Source organism: Vigna angularis, chromosome 7 (genome assembly GCF_016808095.1).
Source record: "Vigna angularis cultivar LongXiaoDou No.4 chromosome 7, ASM1680809v1, whole genome shotgun sequence".
In the NCBI taxonomy this organism is placed as follows: Eukaryota; Viridiplantae; Streptophyta; class Magnoliopsida; order Fabales; family Fabaceae; genus Vigna; species Vigna angularis.
The window spans coordinates 22,095,238-22,122,918 of record NC_068976.1 but is presented as its reverse complement, the minus strand read 5'-3'; the positions used below and the strand labels follow the sequence as shown (position 1 = coordinate 22,122,918).

The 27,681-nt window shown below is 36.9% G+C and overlaps 3 protein-coding genes across 4 annotated transcripts in view; all 3 read right to left on the bottom strand.

Annotated features, from left to right (window-relative positions):
- Window positions 1–2,534: 2,534 nt before the first annotated feature.
- Window positions 2,535–6,882, bottom strand: LOC108337644 (uncharacterized). 2 transcript variants are annotated; one of them, XM_017574212.2, is made up of 6 exons: window positions 6,793–6,882; window positions 6,228–6,401; window positions 5,695–6,039; window positions 4,124–4,234; window positions 3,422–3,861; window positions 2,535–3,315 (listed from the first exon to the last, which is right to left on the bottom strand). In XM_017574212.2, the coding sequence occupies exons 2-6, from the start codon at window positions 6,367–6,369 to the stop codon at window positions 3,097–3,099; spliced, it is 1,257 nt and encodes a 418-aa protein (XP_017429701.1). In that variant the 5' UTR covers window positions 6,370–6,401; window positions 6,793–6,882; the 3' UTR covers window positions 2,535–3,096. The 2 variants fall into 2 exon arrangements, with proteins under 2 accessions (XP_017429701.1, XP_052736415.1); XM_052880455.1 differs by having other exon boundaries at window positions 6,228–6,396; window positions 6,793–6,827.
- Window positions 6,883–9,438: 2,556 nt separating this feature from the next.
- The window catches only part of LOC108338177 (cysteine proteinase inhibitor), an 83,377-nt gene continuing 65,134 nt past the window's right edge, over window positions 9,439–27,681 (bottom strand). Inside the window, exon 2 of the mRNA XM_052880459.1 lies at window positions 9,439–9,647. Coding sequence (XP_052736419.1) covers window positions 9,444–9,647 — 204 coding nt within the window. The 3' untranslated portion in view covers window positions 9,439–9,443. The remainder of the gene's footprint in view (window positions 9,648–27,681) is intronic.
- On the bottom strand, window positions 11,723–12,630 carry LOC108338176 (multicystatin). Its single transcript, XM_017574921.2, has 2 exons — window positions 12,157–12,630; window positions 11,723–12,072 (listed from the first exon to the last, which is right to left on the bottom strand). The coding sequence occupies exons 1-2, from the start codon at window positions 12,553–12,555 to the stop codon at window positions 11,884–11,886; spliced, it is 588 nt and encodes a 195-aa protein (XP_017430410.1). The 5' UTR covers window positions 12,556–12,630; the 3' UTR covers window positions 11,723–11,883.

The following is a 27,681-nucleotide window of genomic DNA, read 5'->3' as shown; positions in this document are numbered from 1 at the left end:
ATGGTGTCACACCAGATCCTTCAAAGGTCCAAGATATCGTTGATTGGTCGCTACCAATCTCTCTGAACTCCGTGCATGGTTTTCTTGGACTCATAGGGTTTTACCGCCGATTTGTAAAGGGGTATGCCTCTATTGCTTCTGCCTTAATTGATTTACTTAAGAAGGATAACTTTATCTGGTCTACTTCAGCTACTACGGCTTTTGAGAACCTTAAAACTGTTGTTACTACTGCCCCAATATTGGCTCTGCCACAGTTTGATTTAGTTTTCACTATTCAAACTAATGTCTCTGGTTTTAGTACGAGGGTTGTTTTATCATAGGAAGGACATCCAATTTCTTTTTTCAGTAAGCGATTTTGCCCTAAATTGTGACATTCATCAACGTACATCAGGGAATTTTGTGCTATCACATCTGTTATTCAGAATGGTGACAAAATTGCTTGGTCGCCACTTCATCATCTACACTGATCAACAGACCATCAAGGAATTGCTATCAAATTGTCCTAACTCCTGACCAACAGTCCTATGTAGCCAAATTATTGGGATTCGACTTTGAGATATTATAAAGTATGAGATCTTGTTGAATGGAAAAGTCAGGGAACATGGAGGGGTCCTGCAAAATATTACTCTTAAGATCCAAGAAAGTAGTATCAGAAGCAAGAGTATGTTTAAGATCTTGGAGAAAGCCCATGTGAGACAAACAAATGAGGAAAAATGAGCCTACATTAGGTGAAACACGGGAAAGTGCATCAACAAAGGTGTTTGTTTTTCCTGATTTATAATAGGGAAAACTTGGCTTCCCAAGTCTTGCTCCATGATTCCCTTGAACCTCCAAGAGTTTCACTCGACCCCTTTGGCTGGTCATCTAGGTGCTACTCCTACATTGGCTAAAATACAGACTAACTTTTATTGGAGACTGTATGAGGAAAGACATCATCTCTTTCATTACTCATTGCACCACTTTTCAACAAACAAAGATTCCCACCCAACGTTCCTCAGACTTGCTACAACCTATCCCTCCTTCGTCATGCAGCTAGGAGGATCTCTCTCTAGACTTCATAATTGGACTGCCTCCATATCAGCCACCATACTATCTTGGTTGTGGTGGATCGGTTTTCTAAAGGTGCACATTTTGGTATATTGCCCCGCTCATTCATCGCCATTAAGGTTGCTGATCTCTTCACTAATATGGTGTGTAAATTACATGGTCTTCCTCGAAGCTTAATTTCAAACCGCGATCCTATATTTGTTAGTCACTTTTGGAGGGAACTCTTTCGTTTGAGTGGCACCAAGTTGCGCATGTCTACAACTTACCATCCTCAAACAGACGGACAAACTGAGGTTTCAAATAAGATTCTCCAACAGTATTTGCGTTGTTTTGTCCATTATAGACCATCTTTATAGGGCAAATTCCTTCCTTGGGTAAAGTGGTGTTTCAACACCACCGTTAATTCCTCCACTGGTTTCACTCCCTTCGAAGTTATGTTCAGCTGTTCTCCACCAAACATCCCTCAAACTTCGGTTAAGGATACTATCAATGCTGCGGCCCAATTTGAAATCAACTCCCGCGAATAAATTATTTGCAAATTGCAATCCAATCTTCTCAAAGCTCAACAAACCATGAAACATTGGTCAGACTCCCACTGATGTGATGTTCACTTCAACATCGTTGACTGGGTTTATGTGAGGCTTCGTCCTCGTCGCTAACACTCCCTCACTGGTCAGTACCTTGGCAAATTGCAAAAAAGGTTCTTCGCTTATCAGGTTCTTGAAAAAATAGGTGACGTGGCCTACAAATTGGACTTTCCTTCTACTGCCAAGATACATAATGTGTTCCATGTGAGCCTTCTTAAGCCTCACCAGGGTCCTCTTCCTTCCCCTCAACCACTAAGTCTTCCCCTTGACATTGAAGGCAATCAACCAATACTCACTCCTACTGCTATTTTGGATTGGAAGTTGTCCACCGACATTGATGCTCCACAACAATTGGTTTTAATTCAATGGCAGGGCCTTCCTTTGGAAGAGGCCACCTGGGAACCATGTGCACATATTCAAGCCCAATTTCACCTTGAGGACAAGGTGAATATTGAAGAGGGAGGAGATGTTCCCACTTCTCCTAATAGACCCAATATAGTTGAATAGCCAAATCTAGAGAATATTCAAGAGGAATGCAAGACCCCAATAAATTTGAAAGGAACCCATTTACCTCAAGGATTATGTAACCATTACGTGACAATATTTGTCGGAATTGATTAGGCAGAAGGAAACATGTTTAACAAACTTTATTCTTTTTTACATTACATGTTGACTGTATGGTGCTATAAAGACATTGTTTTTGTGTGAGAGAGAGGATGACGAGAGAAAGAGGATGACGAATGAAATCTGCATAATTCTCTTCTGATATTCTGTTTTCTCTTTGATTATTCCCTTCTGGATTTTGTTCTAATCTTTCATTTTGTTTATAAAAGTTTGGTGTTAAAATAATTTTTTCCAGGGGAATTAGATTCTGAAGTACGATAATTAGTTGATGAAATCGATTTGGTAAGTTACAATTGAGGAGAGAATAAAGATAAGTTGAAGCTTGGTACATTTTCAATGGTGTGGACACAACTTTCGAGTTGTTTATCCACATATGTCTTACAGTTGATGCAATAATGCTTTTGCTTACAATTTTACAAACTAAAAGTCGTCATCAGTTGAATCTGAAGATTTGCGGCGAACAAACAATAGGGGGTGGAAAGCAAACATGGACTCACGTTTGAGACGATACCATCTAGACCAAATGAGGTCGTCGAAGAGGCTAAATTGAAAGAGAGGAAACAATAGTAATGGGAAAACCCCCATTGAAGTCACTAAAGAAGAAATCCACTTGCTTGTGTCTTCAAATATCAGAAAAGAAGTCGCAATGAAAGCGACAATCATAGCAGCAACAGAGATGATTACCAAAGCATGTCCAAAAGTCAATTTGGGATGTAATGATATGACAAGTTCACTTTCTGCGAATCTTGAAGAAGTGAAATTTGACAAGAAAGAGAGTATAGAAGCAGAAGAACTGAATAATGCTATTGCATTTGCGATGATGTAGACAACGAACCAGTCACTTTTTCCCTTGCCACCTGGAACCGTCAGAGCAGCTGCAAACGCTACAGTAGCAACAAGTGTTGCCACAACCATTCCAGAATTCGCTATTCCTTTGGCAGGTTTTTTTTATCTCATCACATAACTTCCTGTGTTCATCAAAAAATACATCAACTGGTGTCTTTCCCTTCTTGTTTTTCATACTCTTTAATCCAGGAGGAACTCTTCTCTCCGCATCCTATTTATCAACCACAAGTACGTGTCAAGATTTCTGGAACTGATGTCATACAATACTAATTAATAAAGAACGATCGAATAAGGAATAAGGAAATGAATAAATTGACCTTGAACCAAGAGAGCTCTTTGTCCATTTGAAATTTTGCACTTAAACCTGAGAATGATTTGAATTCAGGGTCCAAAAGCGCAGCCAGGTGTAGAACGTTGTTACCTTCATTGTCCACTGCTATCAGTAAATACCGTATAAAATTAAAATTTTTAAAGTCTGCAGTAATGGATTTGATACGTCGATATAGAAAAGCCAAGTGCATTAGGTTCCGTCCATTGGAGTCCTTTAAGTTCATGAGTATTCCAGAACTCTCCCCAAAACACCATTTTACGAAGTCATCGTTTCCTGATTCTATTACATCAGAAAATAGTTGAGTAATCAACTCAAAATTAATAACTTCGTTTTCCTGATTTGTAACTTTTTTCCATATACTCCTCAGCAATCGCATACCCGTTCCTACTGGTTCTCCTGTTTCAATGTCGCTCTGTAATTTTCTCTCTAGATTGGTCCGTGATTAACATGAAAACAAATAAAAAGAAAGTCAAATTGAAAGTTGATCTTATATTAAGCACCTTTTTTTTTGTTTTATTTCTATTTAGAAAGTTCTATACTCCTTACTTAAAATTGAAAGTATAAATATTTGTTTGTCAGTTGCTATAAGTTTGTATCATGAGACTGATAACTTCATAAATATCAAATATATTACCATTATAACACTCAACATTGACCATTAAGAAGTAATTCTTATTTATAAGCTTACTTAGAACTTTAGAAGGCTTTCGCGCCAGCATCTGCAATGATGTTAGCTGCTGTCCATCTCTTGCAGAGGTCAATTCACGTGGACGTTTTTCAAATAATTTAATGGCCACATCTGTCAAATGCACAAATTAAATGGCCATGATGGACTGCATGTGCAGAAGGCAAGGTAATGTACAAGGTTGTTTGAAATAGTAATTAGAAAATGAGGGTTGCCAGAAAATGAAAAGATGAGTTAGTATACATTTAAGGGGTATTCTTTAGTGCAAATATTTATGTTAAGCCTTTGAAGGGTTATTAACATCATGGTGAGCTTGTTAAATGACAAGAAATATGTATAATGATTAAGCTACTTATACATTCAAATGAAATAGGCCTTCTCTGCTTTACACGTCTTCTCTACAAACAAAATATTAAGAATTAATATTTATCAATAAAATAAATAAAAAGAATTGAGAAATATTCAATTAAGTTTATCTTAGACACTTAAGATTTTTCCGTATTTTAAATAGAGTGATTAAGTTTATCTTAGACAAAGTGATCAACAAGTTGTAGATGCTAAATGAATTTTCTACTCCAACTCATTTAACGACTACTTCAATTCATATGAAGTCTCATGTTTCAAAAAGGGAGTTCAAGTGAAAAGCTAAGAAAAATTATAAACATTAGAAAAGTTATAAATGATATGTTTGTTGCTCTAACATTATTTGAAGACAAAAGGGTGGAAACAATATATAGTGGAAGATATCAAAATCATTGTAAAAACAATTATATTGGAGTTAACTAATAATGAAGTAATTAGATTAAAGTGAAAGTTTAAGAATGTCATGAAAAAAATGTGAAGCTATTTTATGTTCACACACAAGTTGCAAAATGTTTTCACTGGTCCTTTAAATTTGAAGAATTTATAAGATTGAGAGTAAATACAAAAATTGTTGAGAATTTTCTGATCAGAAAAACAAATTATAAATAATATAAAAAGAACTTAATTAAGTTTTAAGTCTCTCATAAATTAAGACATTTTTAATCAAGTTCTTATTATTATTTTTTTGTTTTATGGAACAATAAAAGTTTTATGATTTTTAATTAAATTCCTATTATTAATTCTTTTATTAACCATAGGTGACCCAATTTTTTTGTTTTTCATTTTTCTTATGCCTATTTATATGTTAAGAATTGTGAAATTTTGTAATTAATATAAAATGATATAGTTTAAAATGATAAATAATTTTTATTAATTTCATTAAAAACATGTTAACAACGAAGTCGTGATGCTACTTAATGACTTCTATCATTTATAACGATCAAGAAATTGTTTTTCTCACCACCACTTCTTAAGTGAAGATAGCGGTTTCTTATTCTCCAACACGTTTACTTAAAGCAACAAAATGTTTATATATTAACCACAAAATCAATTCAAGGAAAATGATGATGCCACGTAACAATCATTTTATCTAGTTAACAAAAAAAGACAAACGACAGATACACTGTTAAACAATATAAAAATGTGAAGTACTAGTTATATAACCAAAAGATGTTTAAAAATGGTGTTTAATGAGTTATAGATGCACTTACCAAATATGTCGTTGCTAATGGTCATAAAAAAGAGTTTTTCAATATCCTTGTAATCCATTTTGTCAAGCAGATCGTCAGAGCATAGAAGTCGAACTATTCTGGGATGGAGAGATAAAGCAGCAGCCAAGTGAACTGGAAGCATCCCCTCTATGTTTGGTATTAGCACATCTTCTGGCCTCATAAACATAAGCAACTCTTCAACAAAACGTCTGTTCCCCGCATTTGCTGCTACATGAAGAGCTGTGTCGCCTAATCGAGTCAATGGAATGCGTACACTATTTGGATCTTTTTCAACAATGGGTTGCATTTTATCCCACTTATCAAAGAATGCATACTCGAACAGATCTGCAATCCTTTCCAACTTAATTTTAGTCACTGTATATACATATACACATAAGTTATCTTGTTTAAAACTCAAATCTATCTAGCATTGTTATTGTATTAAAACCGTGTGGTGTGACAGCATGTGAAGTAGCAAAGAGTTTGGTCATGCACCCTTGTGAATGCCATAGTTTCAAGTATGCATAACTTACCTTTCATATATTTTTCTAAATCTGGTAATGGGTCATGTGAAGCAGCAGCATGAGGAGGAGATTGGTCATGGCTTTCATGGTCTTCTGGTATTTTAATTTTAAAGCTGGGTACATCTGAAGGACCAGCCACATCGGGATTCATGCTGTTGCTTCCTTCTTTCCAAGCCCTCTAACCTTCACCATAATAATAATAATAATAATGTAAAACCTTCTTTTTTTCTAATTATGTTTGAAAGTTTAAGTGTCATAATTTAATGAAATTTTGTATCACAAGTATATTTTAATACATATGAGGTCTTTACTTTATTTATAACTTGATCATAAAAACAAGTATACTTAATTATTTTTAATAAAATCATTCTTTCTAATTTGAAATGTTTTTGTTTAATCTTTTTCATGAAAAGAATATTGTTAAAATTGGTAGCATTTTTAATTAGTATTACATGTTTGGAATATCAGTATATGTAACTGTGACCATTTTTTCAGTAAGTGAACCAGGAGGCATAATACAGACTAAAAGTATAGAGAAGAAAGAAGATAGAGTGAAAGTAAGAATTGAGTTTACCTGGGAAATTCAAGTGGGAAGTTCGTGTAGGCGATGACGGATGCTATTTTGTAAGACACAGTTGAAGCTAAGAACATATATAAAATAAAGAAGATGGTGAGAAGCTTACATGAGTGGCGTGTAAGGTGACAGATGCTTAGTTCTGATATGATGGAGAAGGAAGAATAGTTCTTTTCTTGAATAAAAGTATACTCTTTTCGAAATATATCAAAATTGAAAAATTAAAAATCAAATGTTTTGGAAACAACATTGAGTGGTAATAATATAAGTTAAAGTTGAAAATATAACTTTGCATGTTTAATTACTATTTTTAATCTTCTGATTCGAAAGGAGCTGTTGTGAGATTAAAAAGTATCGGGGAAGAAAGCGAAGGAGAATTAGATTCCAAAGTACGTTACTTGATGAACTCGATTTGGTAAGTTAGGTTAGATGGGAGAATAAAGATAAGTTGAAGCTTCATACTTTTTTCAATATCGTGAAACTTTCCCAACACCATCTCCCTGATATGTTGGTGTCAATTTATGAAGTTGGATTCCGCAACATTAGCTACCGTCGTCTTCTTCAATAATTATATGTCATACAACTTCATTAACACTCATTAAAATAATTTTAATAGTATGATCCACCGAAATAGAATTCATTTATAAGAGATATAATATCATCTCCTATCTAAAATATCTTAAGAAAATAAATTGATAAGTTTTCTTTTCTATGTTATTAAAAAAAAGTTCATTTTTACTTGTGTTACTCATATTCATACTTGCTGATGAATTTTCACCATCGTTTAAAGTAAGAGTACCATTCAATTTTGACTTTTATTTATACTGTTTATTTTAATGAGACACCATTATGTAAAACGGGTCAACATAAGGTCAATATGAGATAGTCCACAAAAAAAAAATTCAAGACTAGTCAATCTAAATGGAAGACTGAGATAAGTTAGTTCGAGACTTAAAGTTGAGATGAGTCGGTCCGATTTAAAAATCGAGACAAATTGTTAAGGGTCAAGACAAGGTAGTTCGAGTATAAAGTTAATACAAGCTAGGTCGAGTAGAAGGTTGAGATAAGTCATTTCGGACTATAAGTCAGTTCGAGTCAAAGGTCGAAACAAGCCCATTCGAACCAAATATCGAGATGGGCTTACCTGAGCAGAAGGTCAAGACGATCAAGTCTATGCCAAAAGCCAATATTGACAGATCAGGTCAAGATGAGTCACACTTGATTGAAGATTGAGTCGACTCAGTTTAGGTCATAATTAAGCTAAGTGAACCTTATCGATCGTTGAGACGAGTTAATCAAAATCAATAATCGAGACAAATTCCAAAAAAACTAATCAATCCAAGTCAAAGTTGAAACCAAGTCAGCAATTATTAAGCCAAGTTATCTAAGCTATAAAGTTTTGATTTTCATATTGATTATTATTTATATGTCCAATAATATTTTTTAAAAAATTAATATTTTTTTTATATGTAAATAAAAGACTCATAGGTTAACCTAGCTTACAATCTTTTTTGTGAGCATTTTGAATATGGACTTTTTCGGTGGGAAAAGCTTTTGATTTCTTGAAGTTTTTTAACTCAACCCATGTAAATTACGATCAAACTTTTTTTTCTGAACCAAATTGACATATCTAAATAGGAGGAGTAATTTCTAAAATAAAACTCTTTCAGTGTCAAAATAAATGTAATAACTCAATAATTTAATTAAATGTAATGAACACAACGTTGTATCAACTTGTAAATACAATTGCTGTAATTTATTTGGGATGACACGATAGTAATCTTAAATATTAACAACATTCATCTTTTTAAAAGACTACTAAATTTCTAATCATTTAGAATATAGAAAATATAAATTTTGAGACATGTAACTAAAATAACCTCTCTTTTTTTTTTTTGAAATCTTAATAATTATATGTTGAAAATATATTGTTTTTAATGACTGAATGTAGGAATTAGTTTTATGTTTTGATGTTTTATTTGAATTGTTTAAATTTTTTTAACGAACATAGGAAATTATTCGCAAGTGTTGATTTATATTTAAAGAAATAATCAATTGTTAAATTATAATGAAAAAGAAAAAAAAAAGTGGTAACTCATAACTATAAATTTAAATCATTTTCCTTATTTAAAATGAATTAAAAAATCTCTTCATAATAGTACATTTGAAACTTATTTATCGGGACGAGGTTATTTTAATAAATAACATATTTATTGTTATTTTTTAATATATATATATATATATATATATATATATATAATAAACTATAATTATTTTATGCAAAACACACAGAAATACATAATCAGTGATTAAATCATTCATGATATACGTTATTATTCTTGTAGGAACAAACTTTAAACTATATAATCATTTCATATATAACACACGCAAATACATAATCAATAATAACTTCCATTTGTAGTAATTGTTGAAATAGGATTCCTTAACATGCACACCCCTTTGAAGAACAACAGCCACATTTATTGAATACATATGGAGAATCCCTTGGACAAGCTAAGAAGATGCAATTTTCTGTAACCTGAAAAACCATGAAAGACAGATTCAAGAAATTCATCATACAACAAAATTTGGCAAAAGAAAGTTGAAGAAACTAATCCATTTTTGTGATGTGAAATTACCGCCAAGAAGTGCTAGACCGAATATGAAACAGGGTTAAGAACAACTGGCTTGAATTCCTTCACCTCCTTCAAGTTCAACCATGCCCTCTCCAACACCTTTGTTTCGTACACCTTTTTTGTTTCACCATCATTTGCCTCCAACGTTATGTAGTACAAAATCCCTGCAACCACTTGCTGCTTTGCACTTATCACTCTCACAAACTCCACCACTGCATTCTGCTTTGCACTTATCACTCTCACAAACGCCAGTAGTTCGAACTCATGTTGAAGTGTTTGAAGTTGAGCACATTTGACCATAGTTAATCCCTGATATTTTTGTTAATTACATTGATTTCTGGATTGTCTGTGACGTGCTTTTGTTTAACATTGTTTCAAGATTTCTCAATCAATAGCTTTAAACAAAAAATTATTCACCTTCATATACGCAGAAAATTTTCCATAGTAATGGATCAAAAATCATAATGTTCATCAAACCTTGGAATGGCTGGTTGGACAAATTTATCTGAGGTAGTCATGACTTTACACTCATTGTATTCAGCGTTGCACTCTAAATCTTGATGCTATCTTTACTCACCCTGGATCAGGCTCCTTGCGGAACTCTCGTACCAAATGTTAAGTTTTAATAAATAAACACATGTAGCACATTGAATATGTGAAAAGATTGAATCATACGAAAATAGCTTTATAAACCTTATACTCTCAAAATATAATAACAATAACAAAATAGACTAATTTAGGCAAAAACTAAGCCTATAACTACACCCCGTCAATCCTATAAAATAGGACTGTTTATTAACACGTTAAAATAACTACCAACGAGTAAGCTTTTAGGATTATTTTGAACAATGGTTTGCGCTTTGTGACCAAATATTCATACGTGCATTCCAGTATAGACTATAAGAACATGTAATAATGATTGATATGTCTTTGGTATAGTAGGAAACATTTTCTCAAAATCTCAAGTGGTCTTGTGAATGCAAAAGTTTCAAATATGCATAAGAACAGCGAAGGAGAATGAGATAGGTTGTATACTTTTTTAATGAGCGAGGCATTCGTGGATACAACTCTCCCGTTTATCACCAGTCTGTTTGTGATGTGACTGTCAATTTATGAAGGAATTTATGTGGATTATCAGCAACATTACACAGGTGAGCATAAGAGATTGTTCATATTTAAAGTGATTTGGGAGTTCTACATTGATAACAACAATTAAGATAACCAATATATAAGTAAAATGATGCATAAACTTAAAGGTTTTGGATTGTAAGTGATACTTGTAAGCTTTTTTATGATTCATTGGCATCGAATCAATGTACTCTAATGAAGCAAAAAAAAAAAGGAACTGTATAGATTATTTTACGTTCATCTCTTCATCCACATTCACCTTTTTCACTCACCATAATTTTTTGTTGATTTTTTTATTTGCATTTAATTTTTTTCAACATGGAGATGTTATATGAAATTTTATTTAAATTAGTTATTACTATCTATTAATGCTAAATTAAATAAACTTTAAAATAAAAATACATCAACGACAATTTGACTGACACTATACCGCTGTAAATAAAAAATCAACACAAAAATTAGTGATAAATTAACATCAACTTAGATGATACTACTTTGGCACAACCTTCAAAAAACCAAATTTAATAATTTAGTGTTTATAGTTTTAGTGTCGTATGCATATACAACACAAAACTAGCACTACTAACTAATCAGCATAGGATTATGCTTAATTAATACTATCTTTTTTTACAGTATATAGTTATGTTTTAAAAGTTTAAAAGATTGTTTTGACTATGCTTGAAGAATTACTTTTTTGGACATTTAAAGCGTTTTTGCCTTTTTTATATTTTTTATTTAAAGTACAATTTTTTATTTTCAAAAGTATCTTGATAGTTAACCATTTGATATTACTGACAAAAATAACAATGGAAAAACAACAAATTTTATAATCGATTATTTGCTAGTGATTAGAAAGCAGATTGTTACGTGAGGGATTGGTTTGAAATTCATGATAAAAACGTTGTTCGGAATGAGTAAGAGTAATATTGCAAGAATTATCTAAGGGTTCAGAACAAAACAGCAAAGAATAGTTACAAATTAATTAGAGAGTATAAAACTTTCTCATTTCGATTCTTAAGAGGTTTAACGATGAATTGATAATAAAACTTCCTAAAGGTAGAGATGAATTACATCTTTCTATTTGGCTACCTAGATTTAGTGATGAAATATTTCCTGGGAATTTTGTAGTCAATTAAAAAACCTGATAACAAAATAGTTAAGAAATGTTGCATAATTAACACACACACTATAACGTTTATTTATAGCGGAGTTCATGTTTAAGTAAATGCGAATACATGGTGGGTACGTAACATGAATTACATTTATTTATAGCATACACGTATAGTAAAGTAGTCTTGAAAAGTGGTATTCTGAGAACGAAAGAGGATTAAAGAGTATCATTGACAGGCTTGAATTCGAGCAATTCGGTGGAGTTCACCCATGACCTCTCCCACACCTTCGCTTCATACACATTTTTACTATCACCATCTTTTGCTTCCAAAGTTAGGTAGTATAAGAACCCTTCCACTACCTGTTCCTTTGCATCAATCACCCTCACAAACTCCAAATTTGCATTCTGCGTCATCAACAAAATCAATCATGAAATAATGGTTTCCCCACTGAAATGAAGAAAAGGAAGAAGAACACAATAAAAGAGAACCTGGTTTTTGTTGTATTGATCAACGGCAAAGCGAGCGAGACTCTCGATGTGAGGGGTGTCGGGAGGAACATCGCTGACTCCACCTCCTGTTACTTCTCTGGTCGAATCGTCGACGAGGTTGAATTCCAGCACCTCCTTAGAGTTCAACCATTCTCTCACCCACACTTTGGTTTCGTACACGTTTTTGGTTTCGCCATCTTTGACCTCCAAGGTTATGTAATACAACACCCCACTCACAACCTGCTGCTTTGCACTTATCACTGTCACAAACTCCAAAAGTGCGTTCTGCTTTTTGTTGTAATCGTCAACGGCGAAGCGAGCCAGTTCTTCGATCACCACGCTGTTGGCAGCTCCAGGCACATCGGTGATGCCACCGGAAGTTACTTTTGCTGTTGCCATATTTCTCTTCTCTTTATCACTCTCTCTGTTCTACCACTCTTTATACCCAAAAATATACCAACCTTATCTTCTTTTCATTGAATTTTGAATGGTAGAGAAACAGTATATAATGATCTCATGAAAAAAAAAAACCAAAATCAATGTATCTCGTTTTTCTGTCTTTTACGAGATTTTATTTGTGGAGCTATTCTTATTTATTACACGTGGATGTTTATAGCCACAAGAATTTGAATCGTAGGTTGTATTTTTACAAGTATTGCATTTTGTTTTTCTCATTTCCATATTATTGCATGTGTTGGTCCCGGTGTTATTTACTTCGTAATTTTGACAATTTTTCTAGCTTGTGATGTTTTTGGTATATTCGATAATTCTATATTATTTAAGAGTAAGCTAAAAAAACATTTTAAATGTAGCTTCTTCAAAAAAAAATGTAGCTTCTTCTTCAATTAAGATATTCTAAATTAAGTTCTTGGGTGAATATTTGTGGACACAACTCGCCCAATATGGAGAACGTGTTTGGATGTTAACAAATTTTTTATGTTTATGTCATTATTCTTAATTCGTACAAAATATATAAAAGTTATAAGCGATATCTAGATTTGTGGACACAACTCAGCCAATGTTTAGAACGTGTTGGATGTGAACATGTACGATTTTTTTTATTTCGTTTTCTTTTTCTTAATGTTTTTTGGAATTTTATATAATTAATAAAAAGTAACAAAACAAAATGACAGATATTTTATTGCAAAACCTTAGCTCTGAACGGATATAATTCTAGATTTTATCTAATTAATTATCTATTTTACTCGAATTTATTTATTCAACGTTACTCACTCGTTTATATAATCCAATTATATGTTTAAATTTATTTCATATTTGTTTGGTGGATATGAATTTTTACTCACGCCTGTTCAAATTTATCAAACACGTGCATGGTTAACAGTATAAATAGCTTAGCAGTAAAGTAATTGTTAAAAAACTTATTTTATTAATGTTTCTTATTTTTCATCTTTTATAGGTATTGATAAAATAAAATTATCGAAACAAGTCTTTTAGTTCATTGGAAGTAGTTATATGTTTAAAAATTGGAAGGCCAGATTGTGAGATGGTTAGGATGTTAAGACAGTTCACTGACCTAAACAATGGAAACAATGAGAAGTTTTGGAATTACAGGTAAACGTGCTTTCTAAGTGATGAAGTTTCTGGTATTAGAAGGTTACGGGGATAGTAAATTCCTACAATTAGTATGACTGTGGGTAGAAGTCTTCACAACTTTTATGCAGGGGAAAGGACCTTGTGTTATGCAGATGAACAACGAAATGCGATTTCTGGAATTTAAACAGGATATTGCCTCGATTCTTCACTTAACTGAAGCAATAACTCCTTATTATCTAGGTCAAAAAACAAATTGAGACTTAAACCTTCCATAAATTAAAAGAAAAAATTGTTAATTACTATATGCCTTAGTTACCTTTACAACCGAAGGATAAACACCATATTGTCTCGGTTAGAGAACAACCGATGTCGTAGAGTTTACAACAGAATAGGGATTATAGTGCAGTGCAGACATGCTGTCAAGTAAAAAGTCTTTTGCAAGTGGGTAGCAATCTTTTATGTCTTGGTTGCTCTTAGAACTGAGGTTGTATCCTGTTAACTTTCTGGCAAGTGTACCAAATCGTTCTAAGTAATAAAACCGGTAAGACCGGATATCGTTTCCCAAGAGACTCGTGTCACCAAACAATCGTATAATTTCCAGCTAACTTAGACTAAAGAATGCTTCATAATTTGTGTTTTTGTGCAATTAAAGTAAACATGAAACATAATTGATAAAAGTGATCTTAGATACTCAAACACTAGGAAATGGAAAGATTAGAAATGACATGGAATGGTATTGTTGGGGGTATGATTTCACCTACTTCACTCTTATGTATAGAAAATCACTTCCTCTTCATTAATATGCCAATGTCAATCTACTAAATTACTCAAACCCAATTCCTTGGTAGAGAGAGCCTAGACTTCCTTATTAGGTTCCAATCCCTTGGAAAACCTAACAATTATTTCTGCATTAAGAATTGAGATCTTAAGACAACCAAAGGTCCTAGCTCTATTCCTAGATACTATTTCCTTTAGGTGTTTAATCCAAGTCCAGATTTACCCAACATTTTCCAATATCACGCAAACCCTAAAATCATGTAATGGGTAGCAATTTCACAACAAGCATTAAGAAAAGGAATTAAACACTAACAATCAATGAAAGAGGCATAAATTCATTCAAAACATAGTGGTTTACATAAGATTTCAGTGGCTACATCAATCCCCCAACAATAATGAAACTAGCTCTCCATGAATGGAGAGCTCAAGCTTACAACAATGGTGGAAATGGAAGAAGGAGGAAGACCCAAGGTTGAAGAAGGACTGTTTCCACAGCTCCTAGCTTGCCTCCAAGAGCTCCAATTGAGAGAAATCATGTTTGGGCAGCCAAATATCCCAACCCCTTCACGTTTTAGGGTTAAATAAGCTAGATCTGACACATCAGCAAAAGTCGCGCCTGGGCGCTGATAACAGTAATTTTTACCATTATCTTTGAACCAAGTCTTGTACCAAATCTACCCTTTTTAAGCTTGAAACATGTTTAATCCTCCCTTTTTATCTAAGTTTGCGAATAAGTCTAGCTTAAGCGTTACATACAAGTTTTCATCATTAATTCCTCAAATTTGTAGGCGAATTGCAAGCTGTTAGAGAAGTACTGTATTTACCAAGAATGGGAGCAAGAAAAGGATTCAAAAGCAGGATCTGATGGAGCAGGAAAGGAAGTTCACGCCTAAGCGCCCAAGAAGAAGGAGGCAGGATACATTTTCTGCGCAAGCCTCGCGCCCGGGCGCGACCAAAAGGGCGCCTGGGCGCGACCATATGCGCGAGCTCCGCGCCTGGGCGCGACCAAGAGGGCGCCCGGGCGCGACCAAGAGGGCGCCCGGGCGCGACAATCTGCGCGAGCTCCGCGCCTGGGCGCGAGAAAGAGGGCGCCCGGGCGCGACCTTCTGCGAGAGCTTCGCGCCTGGGCGCGACTGAGGAGGGGCGCCCGGGCGCGACCTCTGCTGACCTGGAACCCTAGATCTATTTAAAGCATTCTGTAATTGAGGGTGGAGAATCTTGGCGGCTGAAGCTTGGAACACCATTTTCGAACCTAAGGGAGCTGGTTTTGGGCAGTGGAAACTCTCCATCCTTCCTCCTTGGATCCTCATTCTTCCATTTTTCTCCATTGTAAGCTCAAGTTCTCCATGACTATGGAGAACTAATCTCAATTTGTTGGGGAATGATGTAGTTACGAAACTTTCATGTAAATGCACTTGAGTTTTAATGAATTTAAGCTTCTTCCATTTGATTGTGAGTGTTTAATTTCCTTCTCTTAAAGCTTGTTGTGACTTGATCAACCATAGCATGATTCTAAGATTTGCTAGATATTGGAAAATATTGTGTGGATCTTGAACTGGAATTAACACCTATAGGAGATTGTATCTAGGAATGGAGCTTGATCCTTTAGTTGTCATAAACCTCTAATTGTAATGCAGATAAACTTTCTAGGTTGCCAAGGAATTGGGACTGCAAAAGTGAGTCTAGGCTTTTTCTACCAAGGAATTGGGTCTAAGTATAGTAGGAAGGTTGACAAACGCAATCAATTGATGAAGTAGCAATGTGAATTTGCATGATAGCGTAGTAATTACAATCATTCTCCAACATCTCATCCATATTGTTTCATTATCCATCAACCATTTTCAATCTTTTAGCCTCTAAGACGTTCATTTTATCGCATATTTATGAATGTAAATTTTATTACACTTGAATCATACCAAAATGATGTTATTCTTAGTCTAAGTTAGTTAACTTATTATACGGTTTTAAAGTATTACACGAGTCTCTTGGGAAACGATATCCGGTCTTACCGGTTTATTACTTTGAACGATTTGGTACACTTGCCAAAGAGTTAACAAGTTTTTGGCGCCGCTGCCGGGGACTCGGTGTTAGTACTTTACTGTTGAGTAATTCTTAACCAACTTAGGCTTTATTTTTTATATTCTTTATACTGTGAATAAATTTGTTTTAGTGATCTTAAAGTTAATCTTGTGCTCTAGTATTATTGTTTCTAGTGAATGCAGAGAAAAATTCGTACTAGAAGCACACCATCAGTTGAACCTCTTCTATTGGATCCTGAAGTTGAAAAGACAGCAAGAAGAAACAATAGCCGAAGAAGGAGAGAAAACAGAATTTCCAGAGACATTTCTCCCGCACTTGTAATCTCTGAGCAACCAAACTCTTCCACAGCTAATCAGGAAATGGGGGATATGGGTGATGATATGAATGGCAACGGTGATAGACAAGCAAGGCGCACCTTGGAAGATTACTCTACTTTCGCAGGACCGCTCCACTTTAATAGTATTGCTCGACCACGGGTAAATGCTGTGAACATGGAAATGAAGCCTGCTCTCATCCATCTGGTGCAGAGTAATCAATTCAATGGTCTATCACACGAGAATCCTTATAATCATTTGGCAACTTTCTTGGAAATTTGCAACACTGTAAAGATCCATCAAGTGCCAGATGAGGCAATAAGGCTCAGCTTATTTCCATTATCCTTGGGAGGTAATGCGAAGATGTGGCTAAACTCTTTCCCTGAAAATAGTTTCACTACTTGGGAGGATGTTGTGGCAAAATTCCTCAACAAATTCTTTCCACAGTCCAAGGTTAACAAAGGGAAACAGGAGATTTCATCTTTTCAGCAGGATGTTAATGAGACTTTGAGTAGCATGGGACAGATTCAAAGGGCTACTGAGAAAGACACCCACTCATGGGTTTGATGAGCCTACTGTTCTCAACATGTTTTTGGGAGGATTGAGATCCCAAACCAAATTGATGTTAGATGCTTCAGCTGGAGGAAATATCCGTTGGAAGACACCAGAAGAAGCCCATGAGCTAATAGAAAACATGGCTGCAAATAACAGTGAATTGCAGAGTGAAAGGGCTCAGCAAAAAGGCGTGTTTCAACTACAATCTCAGGATGCTCTACTAGCCCAAAACAAGATAATGACCCAACAGCTTGAAGCGCTCATGAACAAACTCTCTCAATTGCCAAGAGAGCTCCAGAATGTTTCACAAGCCCAACATCAAGGGTGTGAATTGTGTGGTGGAGAACATGCTAATGGTCATTGTGCTATGCAGGTCAATACCCAAGAAGACGTGAACTATATGGGTAATCAAAACCGTAACAATCAATATAATCAAGGATGGAGACCACACCCAAGCATGGGCCAAGGACAAGCTGGACCTTCAAACAGACCACCTCAACAACAATACCAACCACACCCCTCTCTATCAGACAGGACCTCTAAATTGGAGGACACTCTTCAACAATTCATGCAAGTATCCATCTCCAACCACAAAAGCACGGAAGCATCCATAAGGAATTTGGAGATACAAGTTGGCCAACTGGCCAAGAAGCTAGAAGAAAAGCCTGATAAGAGTTTTGGAGCCAATATTGAAGCCAACCCAAAGGAGGAATGCAAGGCAATCACCATAAGAAGTGGCAAGTTGCTAGTGAGTGGGGAGAAAAAGAACTCAGAGGAGCGTGAAGAAAGAAAAGATGAAAATGAGACAAAGCTTGAAAATAGAAGAGAAGAAGAGGATGAGAGAAGAAAAACAAAAGAAAAAGAAGTTGAGAAGCCTCTTCCCTATCCACAAATATACTCAAGAAAGGATAAAGAAAAGCAGTTTGGGCGGTTCATGGATATCTTCAAGCAATTGGAGATCAAAATACCCTTGACCGAAGCACTGCAAAGTACATGAAGCAATTCCTCAACAAGAAAAAGAGGTATTTAGATGAGAAAAAAATTGAAGTGCAGGGAAATTGTAGTGCCATCATGCAGAAGACTCTCCCTCCAAAATTTAAAGATTCGGGGAGTTTCACCATCCCGTGCACCACTGGAGACCATGATATAGGGAAGACTCTTATTGATTTAGGGGCTAGCATCAACCTGATGCCTCTCTCTATGCTTAAAAAGATTGGTGGTCTTGAAGCCAAGCCAACAAGAATGATGCTTCAATTGGCGGATAGATCTATCAAATATCCATTTGGTGTAGTTGAAGATGTGATAATAAAAATTGATAAGCTCCAATTCCCGGTGGACTTTGTAGTGATGGACATGGAGGAAGATGCAGAAATACCACTCATTCTTGGAAGGCCGTTCATGAAGACAGCTAAGGTTGTCATTCATATGGAAGAGGGAATATTGAAAATAAAGGACTAAGATAGAGAAATAACGTTCAATGTCTTCGAAGCTTAGCAACAATGTCGAGAAAAACAGGCTAGTCTTAAAGCCACGGATGAACTTTTATCAGTGACTAGTCTAACAGGGCAAGCTGACAAGTTGGTCAAGAAAAGTCTTAATTGTTTCTCCCCAAAAGTGAAGGATGAAGAAGAAGATAGGGAAGATGAAAAAGTTCACCAAGGCTCTATTGTGGAAAGTGATGAACCCAAACCTGGCAAACCAGTTAAGCTTAAGAGCAGGGTCTGGGTTATCAAGTCTATCAAAGCAAATGGAGTTCTCGAAATTGAGGCTCCATATTCAAGAAGAGTCAAGTTGGTGACAAGAAAGCTGCTTAGAACATGTTGGTGTCATGAAAGGAAGAAGCACATCAACATCAAAAACCAAACTTAAATGCTTCATCTGTCAAGCTAATGACGTTAAACAAGCGCTTATTGGGAGGCAACCCAGCTTTCTAACCTCCCTTCTGTGTTTTTGTTATTTGTGTGTGATGTTGATTGTTTGAATGTGTTTTAGAACTTGTTAAAATTTGTCTGTGAGGATGTATGTTAGTGTGTTGTGTAGCTTGAGATGTGAATAGTGTGATTGTGTTGTGTCTTGATTTTTAATTGCTTGTTTTGGAGAATGTTGAGAATTTGTGAAATTGAACACCTTCAATTTGATTCTTCAAGTGAATTCCCCCTTTTTGGAGAGTTAAGCAAATGTGTTTGATAAAAACAAGGTGTTCTTGGGTGCTTTGAGAGCTAGAGAATGCAAAAATCAGAAAATGGTACTTTGAGTTGAGCCATTCTGCAGTCTGCTGAAATTCTGCAGAATTCACGCCCAAGCCCCCCTGACCAGGCGCGCCCAGGCGCGAGATGCAGCAGCGTGCTGGGCGCGCCCGGGCGCCCTCTACACGAGGGGCGCCCGGGCGCGACTTGTGCAGGCCCAACCAAATTGTCACTTAAGTGCACAGTGGTCAGATTTTCCCTCATTTTCAAACCCTAATTTCCAGCCTTCTCTCCCTCTCTCTCTCTCTCGTGCCTAATCTCTTCAAAGCCTCCAAAAACCACCATACCCCTCCATCTAAGCCACACTCACTGCCACCACTCAACAACCATCCCACTCACCATTGTGAACTCTCTCACTTGGTAAACCTATTCCCAACTCAAACCCACCACTCAACTTTATCATTTACACACCACAACCTCACTCATTCTCCTCACCAAATTCGTATTATCTAGGTAATCAAGGTCAATTTCTCAACTCTCTCAATATCCCCAAATTTCGAAATTCTAAGTCACTTCTCCAAATCAAGTAGGTTTTCCTTTCGTTTGCTTGTTTTAAATTTTTTGCTTTCATGTGTTGATTGTTGTTTGAATTAGAATAGGTTTGTTCAATTAAACTGTGTGAATGCATGTTTGATCATGGAAAAGTGGAACCAAACCACTGCCACTGAGTTCTGCACTCTGCAGAAACTCGCGCCCGGGCGCCCCTCGCAGGGTCGCGCCCAAGCGCGAGTGGCTCGGCCAAGAATGTGGCCCATGCTTTGATCTTCAATTGTTTTTCCATTTTCTCTGCTTCATCCATGTTTTGACTGCTTTGTTTTAGTATGTGTTTAATTGAATTGCTTGTATGTTGGATTGCTTTCTAAAACCACAAAAATCACAAAAATAGGTAACCAAAAAGGCAAAATTCTACAGAAAATTTCTTGCAGAAGTCGCGCCCGGGCGCCCCGTGCAGAGTCGCGCCTGGGCGCGACTGGTTCGGCCAGCATTTGGCCATGGTTGAGCTTTTCATACGTTTTGTTTATTTTTGTCTTTTGATTTCCTTGTAATTGTTTGTGATTGAGTGTCCTAATTGTTTGTGTATGCTCTTGAGCCATGAATGCACAACCGTTGCACAAACGTTACATCTCACTTTGATTTTTCTGTGTCCCCTCCTTACATTCACAATGCTTGCATGTTTGTGCAGAAATGGCCTCTGTTTCAGGAACAAAAAGAATCAAAACCATAGCAACAAAGAGGCAGAAGCAAAAGAAGAACTCCAAACCTCAAACCTTCCTCTCCCAGAGACATAAGAAAAATTTTGAGGAGTCTCAAAACAGACGGCTCCTTATGGAAAGAGTAGTAGAACAGCTACCTCGGGAGGAACCACAATTTGCCCAAGAGGTGTGGCATCGACACTGGAGCAATCTTATCTCCTTCCCTGAACCGGCTAATATTGATGTAGTCCGGGAATTCTATGCCAATGCTCGCAGCTATTCAGACGAACCACAACCGTTCACAAGTTATGTGCGAGGGAGGCCAGTGGCTTTTGATGCAAATACAATCAACTCTTTCTTGAACACTCAGTGGCCAGGGGGCAATTCAACATGTCATTATTCAGACGCAAACCGAACAAATTTTGCAGGGATAGACTATTAGGAGGTTGAGAGGACTTTGTGCCTCCCAAGAGGTCACTTTCATAGAAACAGACAGGGACAACCATTGCATATCAAGCGTTCCTTTCTTACACCTCTCTCCAAATATTGGATGGCATTCATACATGCCAACATATCTCCATGCTCCCATATGTCTGACCTCAATGTGAGTAGAGCACTTCTCCTTTTCTTTATACTGCAGGGTCAGCCAATCAATGTGGGTAACATTATTGCCCATGAGATCAATGACTGTGCCCATACTGCACTGAGCAACACTCCACTAGGCCACCCATCTCTGATCACTCACCTATGTGAGATTGCTGGGGTTGATACTTCAATGCCTCAATTTGAGAAACCAAGGAAAACCATTGATCGGTCCTATTACCTGCAATACTGCTTAATTGATGAGGAGGGTCAAAACATTCCTGCACCCCAGCCACCAAGAAGGCATAGGAGAAATCAACCTGAACCACCTGCACAGCCTGAAGAAGACGGCCCACAAAACCCCTTCAATATGGCTGACCTCAATGCTAAGCTGGAAGCACTCCACAGGATGGGCCTTGCTCACGCAGACATGATGCGTCAGGTCTACGCCTCCTCTCACCCAGGTTTCATGACTTCTGAGGAGTATGCTGCAAGAGTAGCTTGGCCTGGGGACCAGACCTCTACTGATGGGGGAGCTGGAACATCCTCTGGAGCTCAAGCAATGGAAGAGGATCAATCTGAAGAGGAAGATGAGGAGGAGCAATCTGAAGAGGAAGAAGAAGAGGAGGACACTGAGAGTGATTCTTGAGGAGACAGATGACACAATGAGACGGGCAACTTTCATCTCTTTCATAAACAATTACTACTTTCATGCTTTAATTTCTGTAGTTAATTTAATTTCAGCACTCGTACTTTTGGTCAAATTTTGAACTTGGTTGAATGAACATGTTGATGAAAATGTTTTGAACTTGACTTGATTAGAAATCGCTTATGTTTGCTTTTACTCTGTGAGACTTTGAGAAATTAGGATCGAGTTGGGTAGTTTTTTTCACTATGGTTACGCTCGACTGAATGAATTTCATGCGCTGTTCTTCTTGTGATTAATATGCATGGCATTGTGTTTGAAAACAAATATGGAACCCTAAGTAACCTAGTGAGATTTTGTGCTCCAGAATTATTGTTGAATGAATTCACTTTAGAAGCACAATTGAGTTTTGCCTGATTTTCCTTGAAGTGGATCATTTACTTGTTCAATACACATGATCAAGGTTGTCTTGTTCTCCCTTTGTTGTCTTAAGTTCTTGAACCCAAAGCCTATTGTAACCTTATGTAGCCCATCCATGAACCTTAAAAAGCAATTCGAAAAATTTGTAATCCCTCTACCTTAAGCTAAGATGAGCATTCAAGTGGGGTACAGGAAAATGGTTCAAGTTTGGGGTATTTGAGGTAACATGAGAAAAATGACATTAAAAGCCAAAATGAAAAATGAAAAAAAAAATAAAAATAAAAAAAAAAATTTAATTAAAAGTGCTACAAAAAGGGAAAAATAAGTAAGATTTGCTTACAATTGGTGGAAGTACGTGTTAGCTCAAAAAATACTTGTTGGGCTCGATTTCGGCAAGTGCACCGAATCGTTCAAGTAATAAACCGGTAAGACCGGGTATCGTTTTCCCAAGAGACTCGTAATACTAGAGAATTGTGCGATTAACAACTCATATAGACTCAATAACATAACATCAATATACAGAACAAGTGCAGAAATATAAATTCATACATAATTACAAGGTTGGACTTTGGTATTGAAGGCACTTGAAAATGGAAAAGACTAGAAATGGTATGAAATGACATTGTTAAGGCTAGTTTTCACCAATGCACTCTTGTGTATGACCAATTTCGTCTCCTCTCTATCAATTTACTAAAGTCAATCCACTAAAACACTCTAGCCCTAATTCCTTAGGTGAAAGAGCCTAGGTTTTCCTTATCAAACCCCAATTCCTTGGCAATCTAACAAGCAAAACCCGCATTAAAGAGCTGGGATCTAAGACAACATGTGAATCATCTTCCATTCCTAGAATCAATGACCCACAAGGACTCCTATTTCAGTTCCGGATTTCATCTTACGTTCCCATAATCCATAAAACCCCAAAATCAAGTCATGAGCGTTCCCATTACATGCAAGCTTTAAGATCGGAAACAAGAATACTAGCAATTGATAGAAAAGGCATATATATATAATCAAATCATTCAACAATTACACAAGAATTCAAAGGCTACAACTAATCCCAACAAGATGGGTTTGGTTCTCCATTTCCATGGAGAACCCTAAGCTTACAAACATGGAAGATGGAAGAAGAAGGAGACCCAAAGGAAGAGGAGGAGATGTTCCCACAAGCTCCTCACGCCCTCCATGAGCTCCAGCTGTGAAATCGCGCCTCCAAATGACCAAAGACCCTTTCCCCTTCGCGTTTTAGGGTTAAATAAGCTGTCTGCCACATCAGTAAAAGTCGCGCCCGGGCGCCCTCTGTCAGTCGCGCCCGAGCGCGAAGCTCTCGCAAAAATTCAAATCTGGCGAAAAGTCGCGCCCGGGCGCCCATCTGTTTTCGCGCCCGAGCGCGAGCCTCTCGCATTTGGACGAACGTCCTTCAATCTGGCCGAGCGTCCTCTTTCCTGGACGAGCGTCCTCCTGGCTGGGACGAGCGTTCTGGACGAGCGTCCTCTCTGCAATTTGGACGAGCGTCCTCTGCCTGGCTGGACGAGCGTCCACTTCTGCCTGGCTGGACGAGCGCCCTCTGCTTGGGACGAACGTCCTCTCCTCTGGACGAGCGTCCTCTTCTCTGGACGAACGTCCTCCTCTCTTGGACGAGCGCCCGCTTCTGGGACGAGCGTCCTCCTGCCTGGACGAACGTCCACTGTCCTGGGACGAGCGTCCTTGCACTGCTGATGGCATTTCTTCGTGCTAATTTCTTGGTCCAGTTCTATAGTTTGTTGGAGAGTCTTCCATGCTCATTTTTAGCTACAAAACAAGGGATTATTGATGAAAGTACATCAAGGTAGCCAAAAACACAAATATTTAGAAAACAAGACAAAAGAAGAGCATTAAGCAAGTTATAAGTAAGAAAGGAGTTGATTTTGCCACTAAAATGATGCTTAAAATATGGTATAATTTAGCATTATCAAAATACCCCCAAACTTACAACTTTGCTTGTCCTCAAGCAAAAGTACTTCTCCTAGCAAACAATTCAATCACAATGGTCTAGCAACTCAAGCATAATTTCAATCAAATAAACAAAATCAATCGTGCTTGCTCAACTTATAAATCACATTCAAGAGACAATATAGTCTTAGCAAGCTAAACTTCAATCATGGTGCTAACAGTTCAAAATCAAAAGATAGATGCAAATGATAAATCAACAAACATGGCAAGTTGTTTTCAATGAGTGCATGGAACCAATCCTCACCAAAGAAAGTGTTTCACTCAAGCACAATGGTGTATAAGGATGTGTGTCTAACTCTCAAATATCACAATGTTACACAAATCAACTTTGCCTTTCGTTTCAACAATTTCAAACACATTAACAAGCAAGTAACATCACAAGGACTTTTTGAAGCTTGTATTGTGGCTAGGCTAAGAAGAAAAATTGGTTTTTCTGGACAACAAAGCACCTTGAGATAAGAGACCAAACAATTTAGTTCATGATATAGCATAATATCTCTTTTTCTCCAAAATTAAATAAACCACTCTCAACTTATTTCCCAACTCTTTTCATTGAATTCATTTTTGATTTTTCTTCTTCTCCTTTCTTTTTCTTTTTCTTTCTTTTTAACTCAACTTATTGTTTTTCTCAATGCTCTCCTTTTGACAAGAACTCTCCCAAACTTAGACCATTCTCCTCACTCTAACATATATGTTCATCTCAACTCAAGGTAAGGAGGTTAATGATTTTTCAATAGGCTTAAGGTTTCGGGAATGAGAAAGTTTTCGTTTTAAGGTTCAAAGGTTTAGCATTGGCTTTTAGGCTCAAAATGTAGAAGAGGTGGAAGAACAAGATGGCCTTGATCATTTGTAACATGCAAGTAACTAGTTCAAATAGAGAAACTTAGGCAAAATCAACTGTGATTCCAAAGTAATAACATTCAGCAATAAACTCTGAGGCACAACATCTCACAGGTTCACTCAAGGTTCCAAAATTTGATAAACATCATGCCAAGAATATTGATCACAATTAAAACCAAGCATCTATCTAAACATATACAAGCAACCACAATCTCTGTTCAACAGGCTCAACCACATAATCCCAATTAGATTTTCAAAACAATTCTCATGGATAAAGAGCAAGCACAACAAATTTGTATTCAATTCAAGCATAACAAATGATTCACTCAAATCACCAGACCAAATGCACAAGAACTATCCATAAGGCAAGTCAAAAAGAAATCCAAATCACAAATACTGAAAGCAAATAAAACTGGAAATTAAAACTGAAAAACCGATCAAAATGGACTCTTTGCGTCTCCAGCAGTGTAGGACACTAGCTTCACTTTCATCTGCAACATCTTCCTCCAACAGTAGCTTATACTCCGCAACTGCTCCACCTCCCCCATCAGTAGGGGCCTGGCCCCCAGGCCATGCTACACGAGCAGCAAAATTTTCAAGTCATAGGTTGCTCAACTCACGCATGCCTCAAAGGTTGGCCACTGGTGGTTTTAAACTCTTTAATTCCTAAGGAAGATGTTATCCTGTAACAACAAAGCTCAAAGCAAAATTAGTATCCCATAGTCAACAACTGAAGAGAAGAATCCATAAAACAAACTAAAAGAAATATGCAAAAGAAAGCAAAGAAACAAAACAAAGAAAGCCAAAACAAACAAAGACAAAAGTACATGAACAAAGAGGGAAGTCTTAGAATTAAGCTTCCCAAAGGTACCACAACACAAAAAGGTATAAAAACACATCAAAAGGAGTGTGTTAAAGAGTGCAAAAGAATGGGAAACTCATCATAAATCAAGAAAAACAAAAGTGCAGAACCAGAATTTTTGGTGTTGGGCGCCACTGGTGCAGGTCGCGCTCGGGCGCCCCTCAGCAGGGGGCGCTTGGGCGTCACTCGGTCAGGTTGATGCAGGATGACCCTCGTGCAGCTCGCGCCCGGGCGCCCCTCAGCAGGGGGCGCTTGGGCGCCATGTCAGTTTCCTGCATAATGCAGATTTCTGCGAAATTGGCCACTCACCATGTGATTTTTGGTTCTAGACCTTCATTCAATGCACTCACACACCAAACAAGCTAAAACTAACCTAATAAACTTATACAAACCACAAAAACAACATCAAAACTCAAAAATCACAACAATGCAAAACTACACAAACATTCAAAACATAAGCCAAAAATGCAAATAACACAAAAATCACACAAACACAAGTAAAATAGGTAATAAAACTGGGTTGCCTCCCAAAAGCGCTTGTTTAACGTCATTAGCTTGACGGATTACTCAATGAAGTGCAAATGTTGATGTTGGTGTGCTCCTTCCACCAACTCTTCTTGAACAACTTTCTAGCCACCAAATCAACTCTCATAGCTTGAATTCTTCTTTTTAGCCCTTCCACTACCTTGACATCTTCAAACACTCAATCCTCTTGATCAATTTTTGCTTGCTAGGCTTGAGTTCTTTGTCTCTCATCCAAGGGTGGTGGTGACTAGTCTTTCTCTTTTTCTTCTTCCTTTCTTCATCTTTCACTTAGCACTTGGAGCATCTTCAAAGGAAGAAGAAGTTGGGGCAGCTTGTGATGCTCAACATAGTTGTCTCCTTGTGTCCTATAATTTCCTTCAATCCTAGGGTCTTCATGATGCTTTTGAGGCTGCAGTCCTCCAAGTATGAACATCTCCCTACATATACACTTAGACACAACTAGGCTAGAGCCACAAATTAGCCCAAAAAAAATTGAAAATCTATTTACAACAAAAGAGTTAGTTCTATATACAAAATCAAGTCTACATAAGTTAGAAACCTCACAAAAGTCTAGTATTGACACGAGTCCCCGGCAACGGCGCCAAAAACTTGTTGACCAATTATTTGATGGGCGTTGCTGGGACTCGGGTTCAGCCCCCAAATCCCCGGCAACGGCGCCAAAAACTTGTTAGCTCAAAAAATACTTGTTGGGCTCGATTTCGGCAAGTGCACCGAATCGTTCAAGTAATAAACCGGTAAGACCGGGTATCGTTTTCCCAAGAGACTCGTAATACTAGAGAATTGTGCGATTAACAACTCATATAGACTCAATAACATAACATCAATATACAGAACAAGTGCAGAAATATAAATTCATACATAATTACAAGGTTGGACTTTGGTATTGAAGGCACTTGAAAATGGAAAAGACTAGAAATGGTATGAAATGACATTGTTAAGGCTAGTTTTCACCAATGCACTC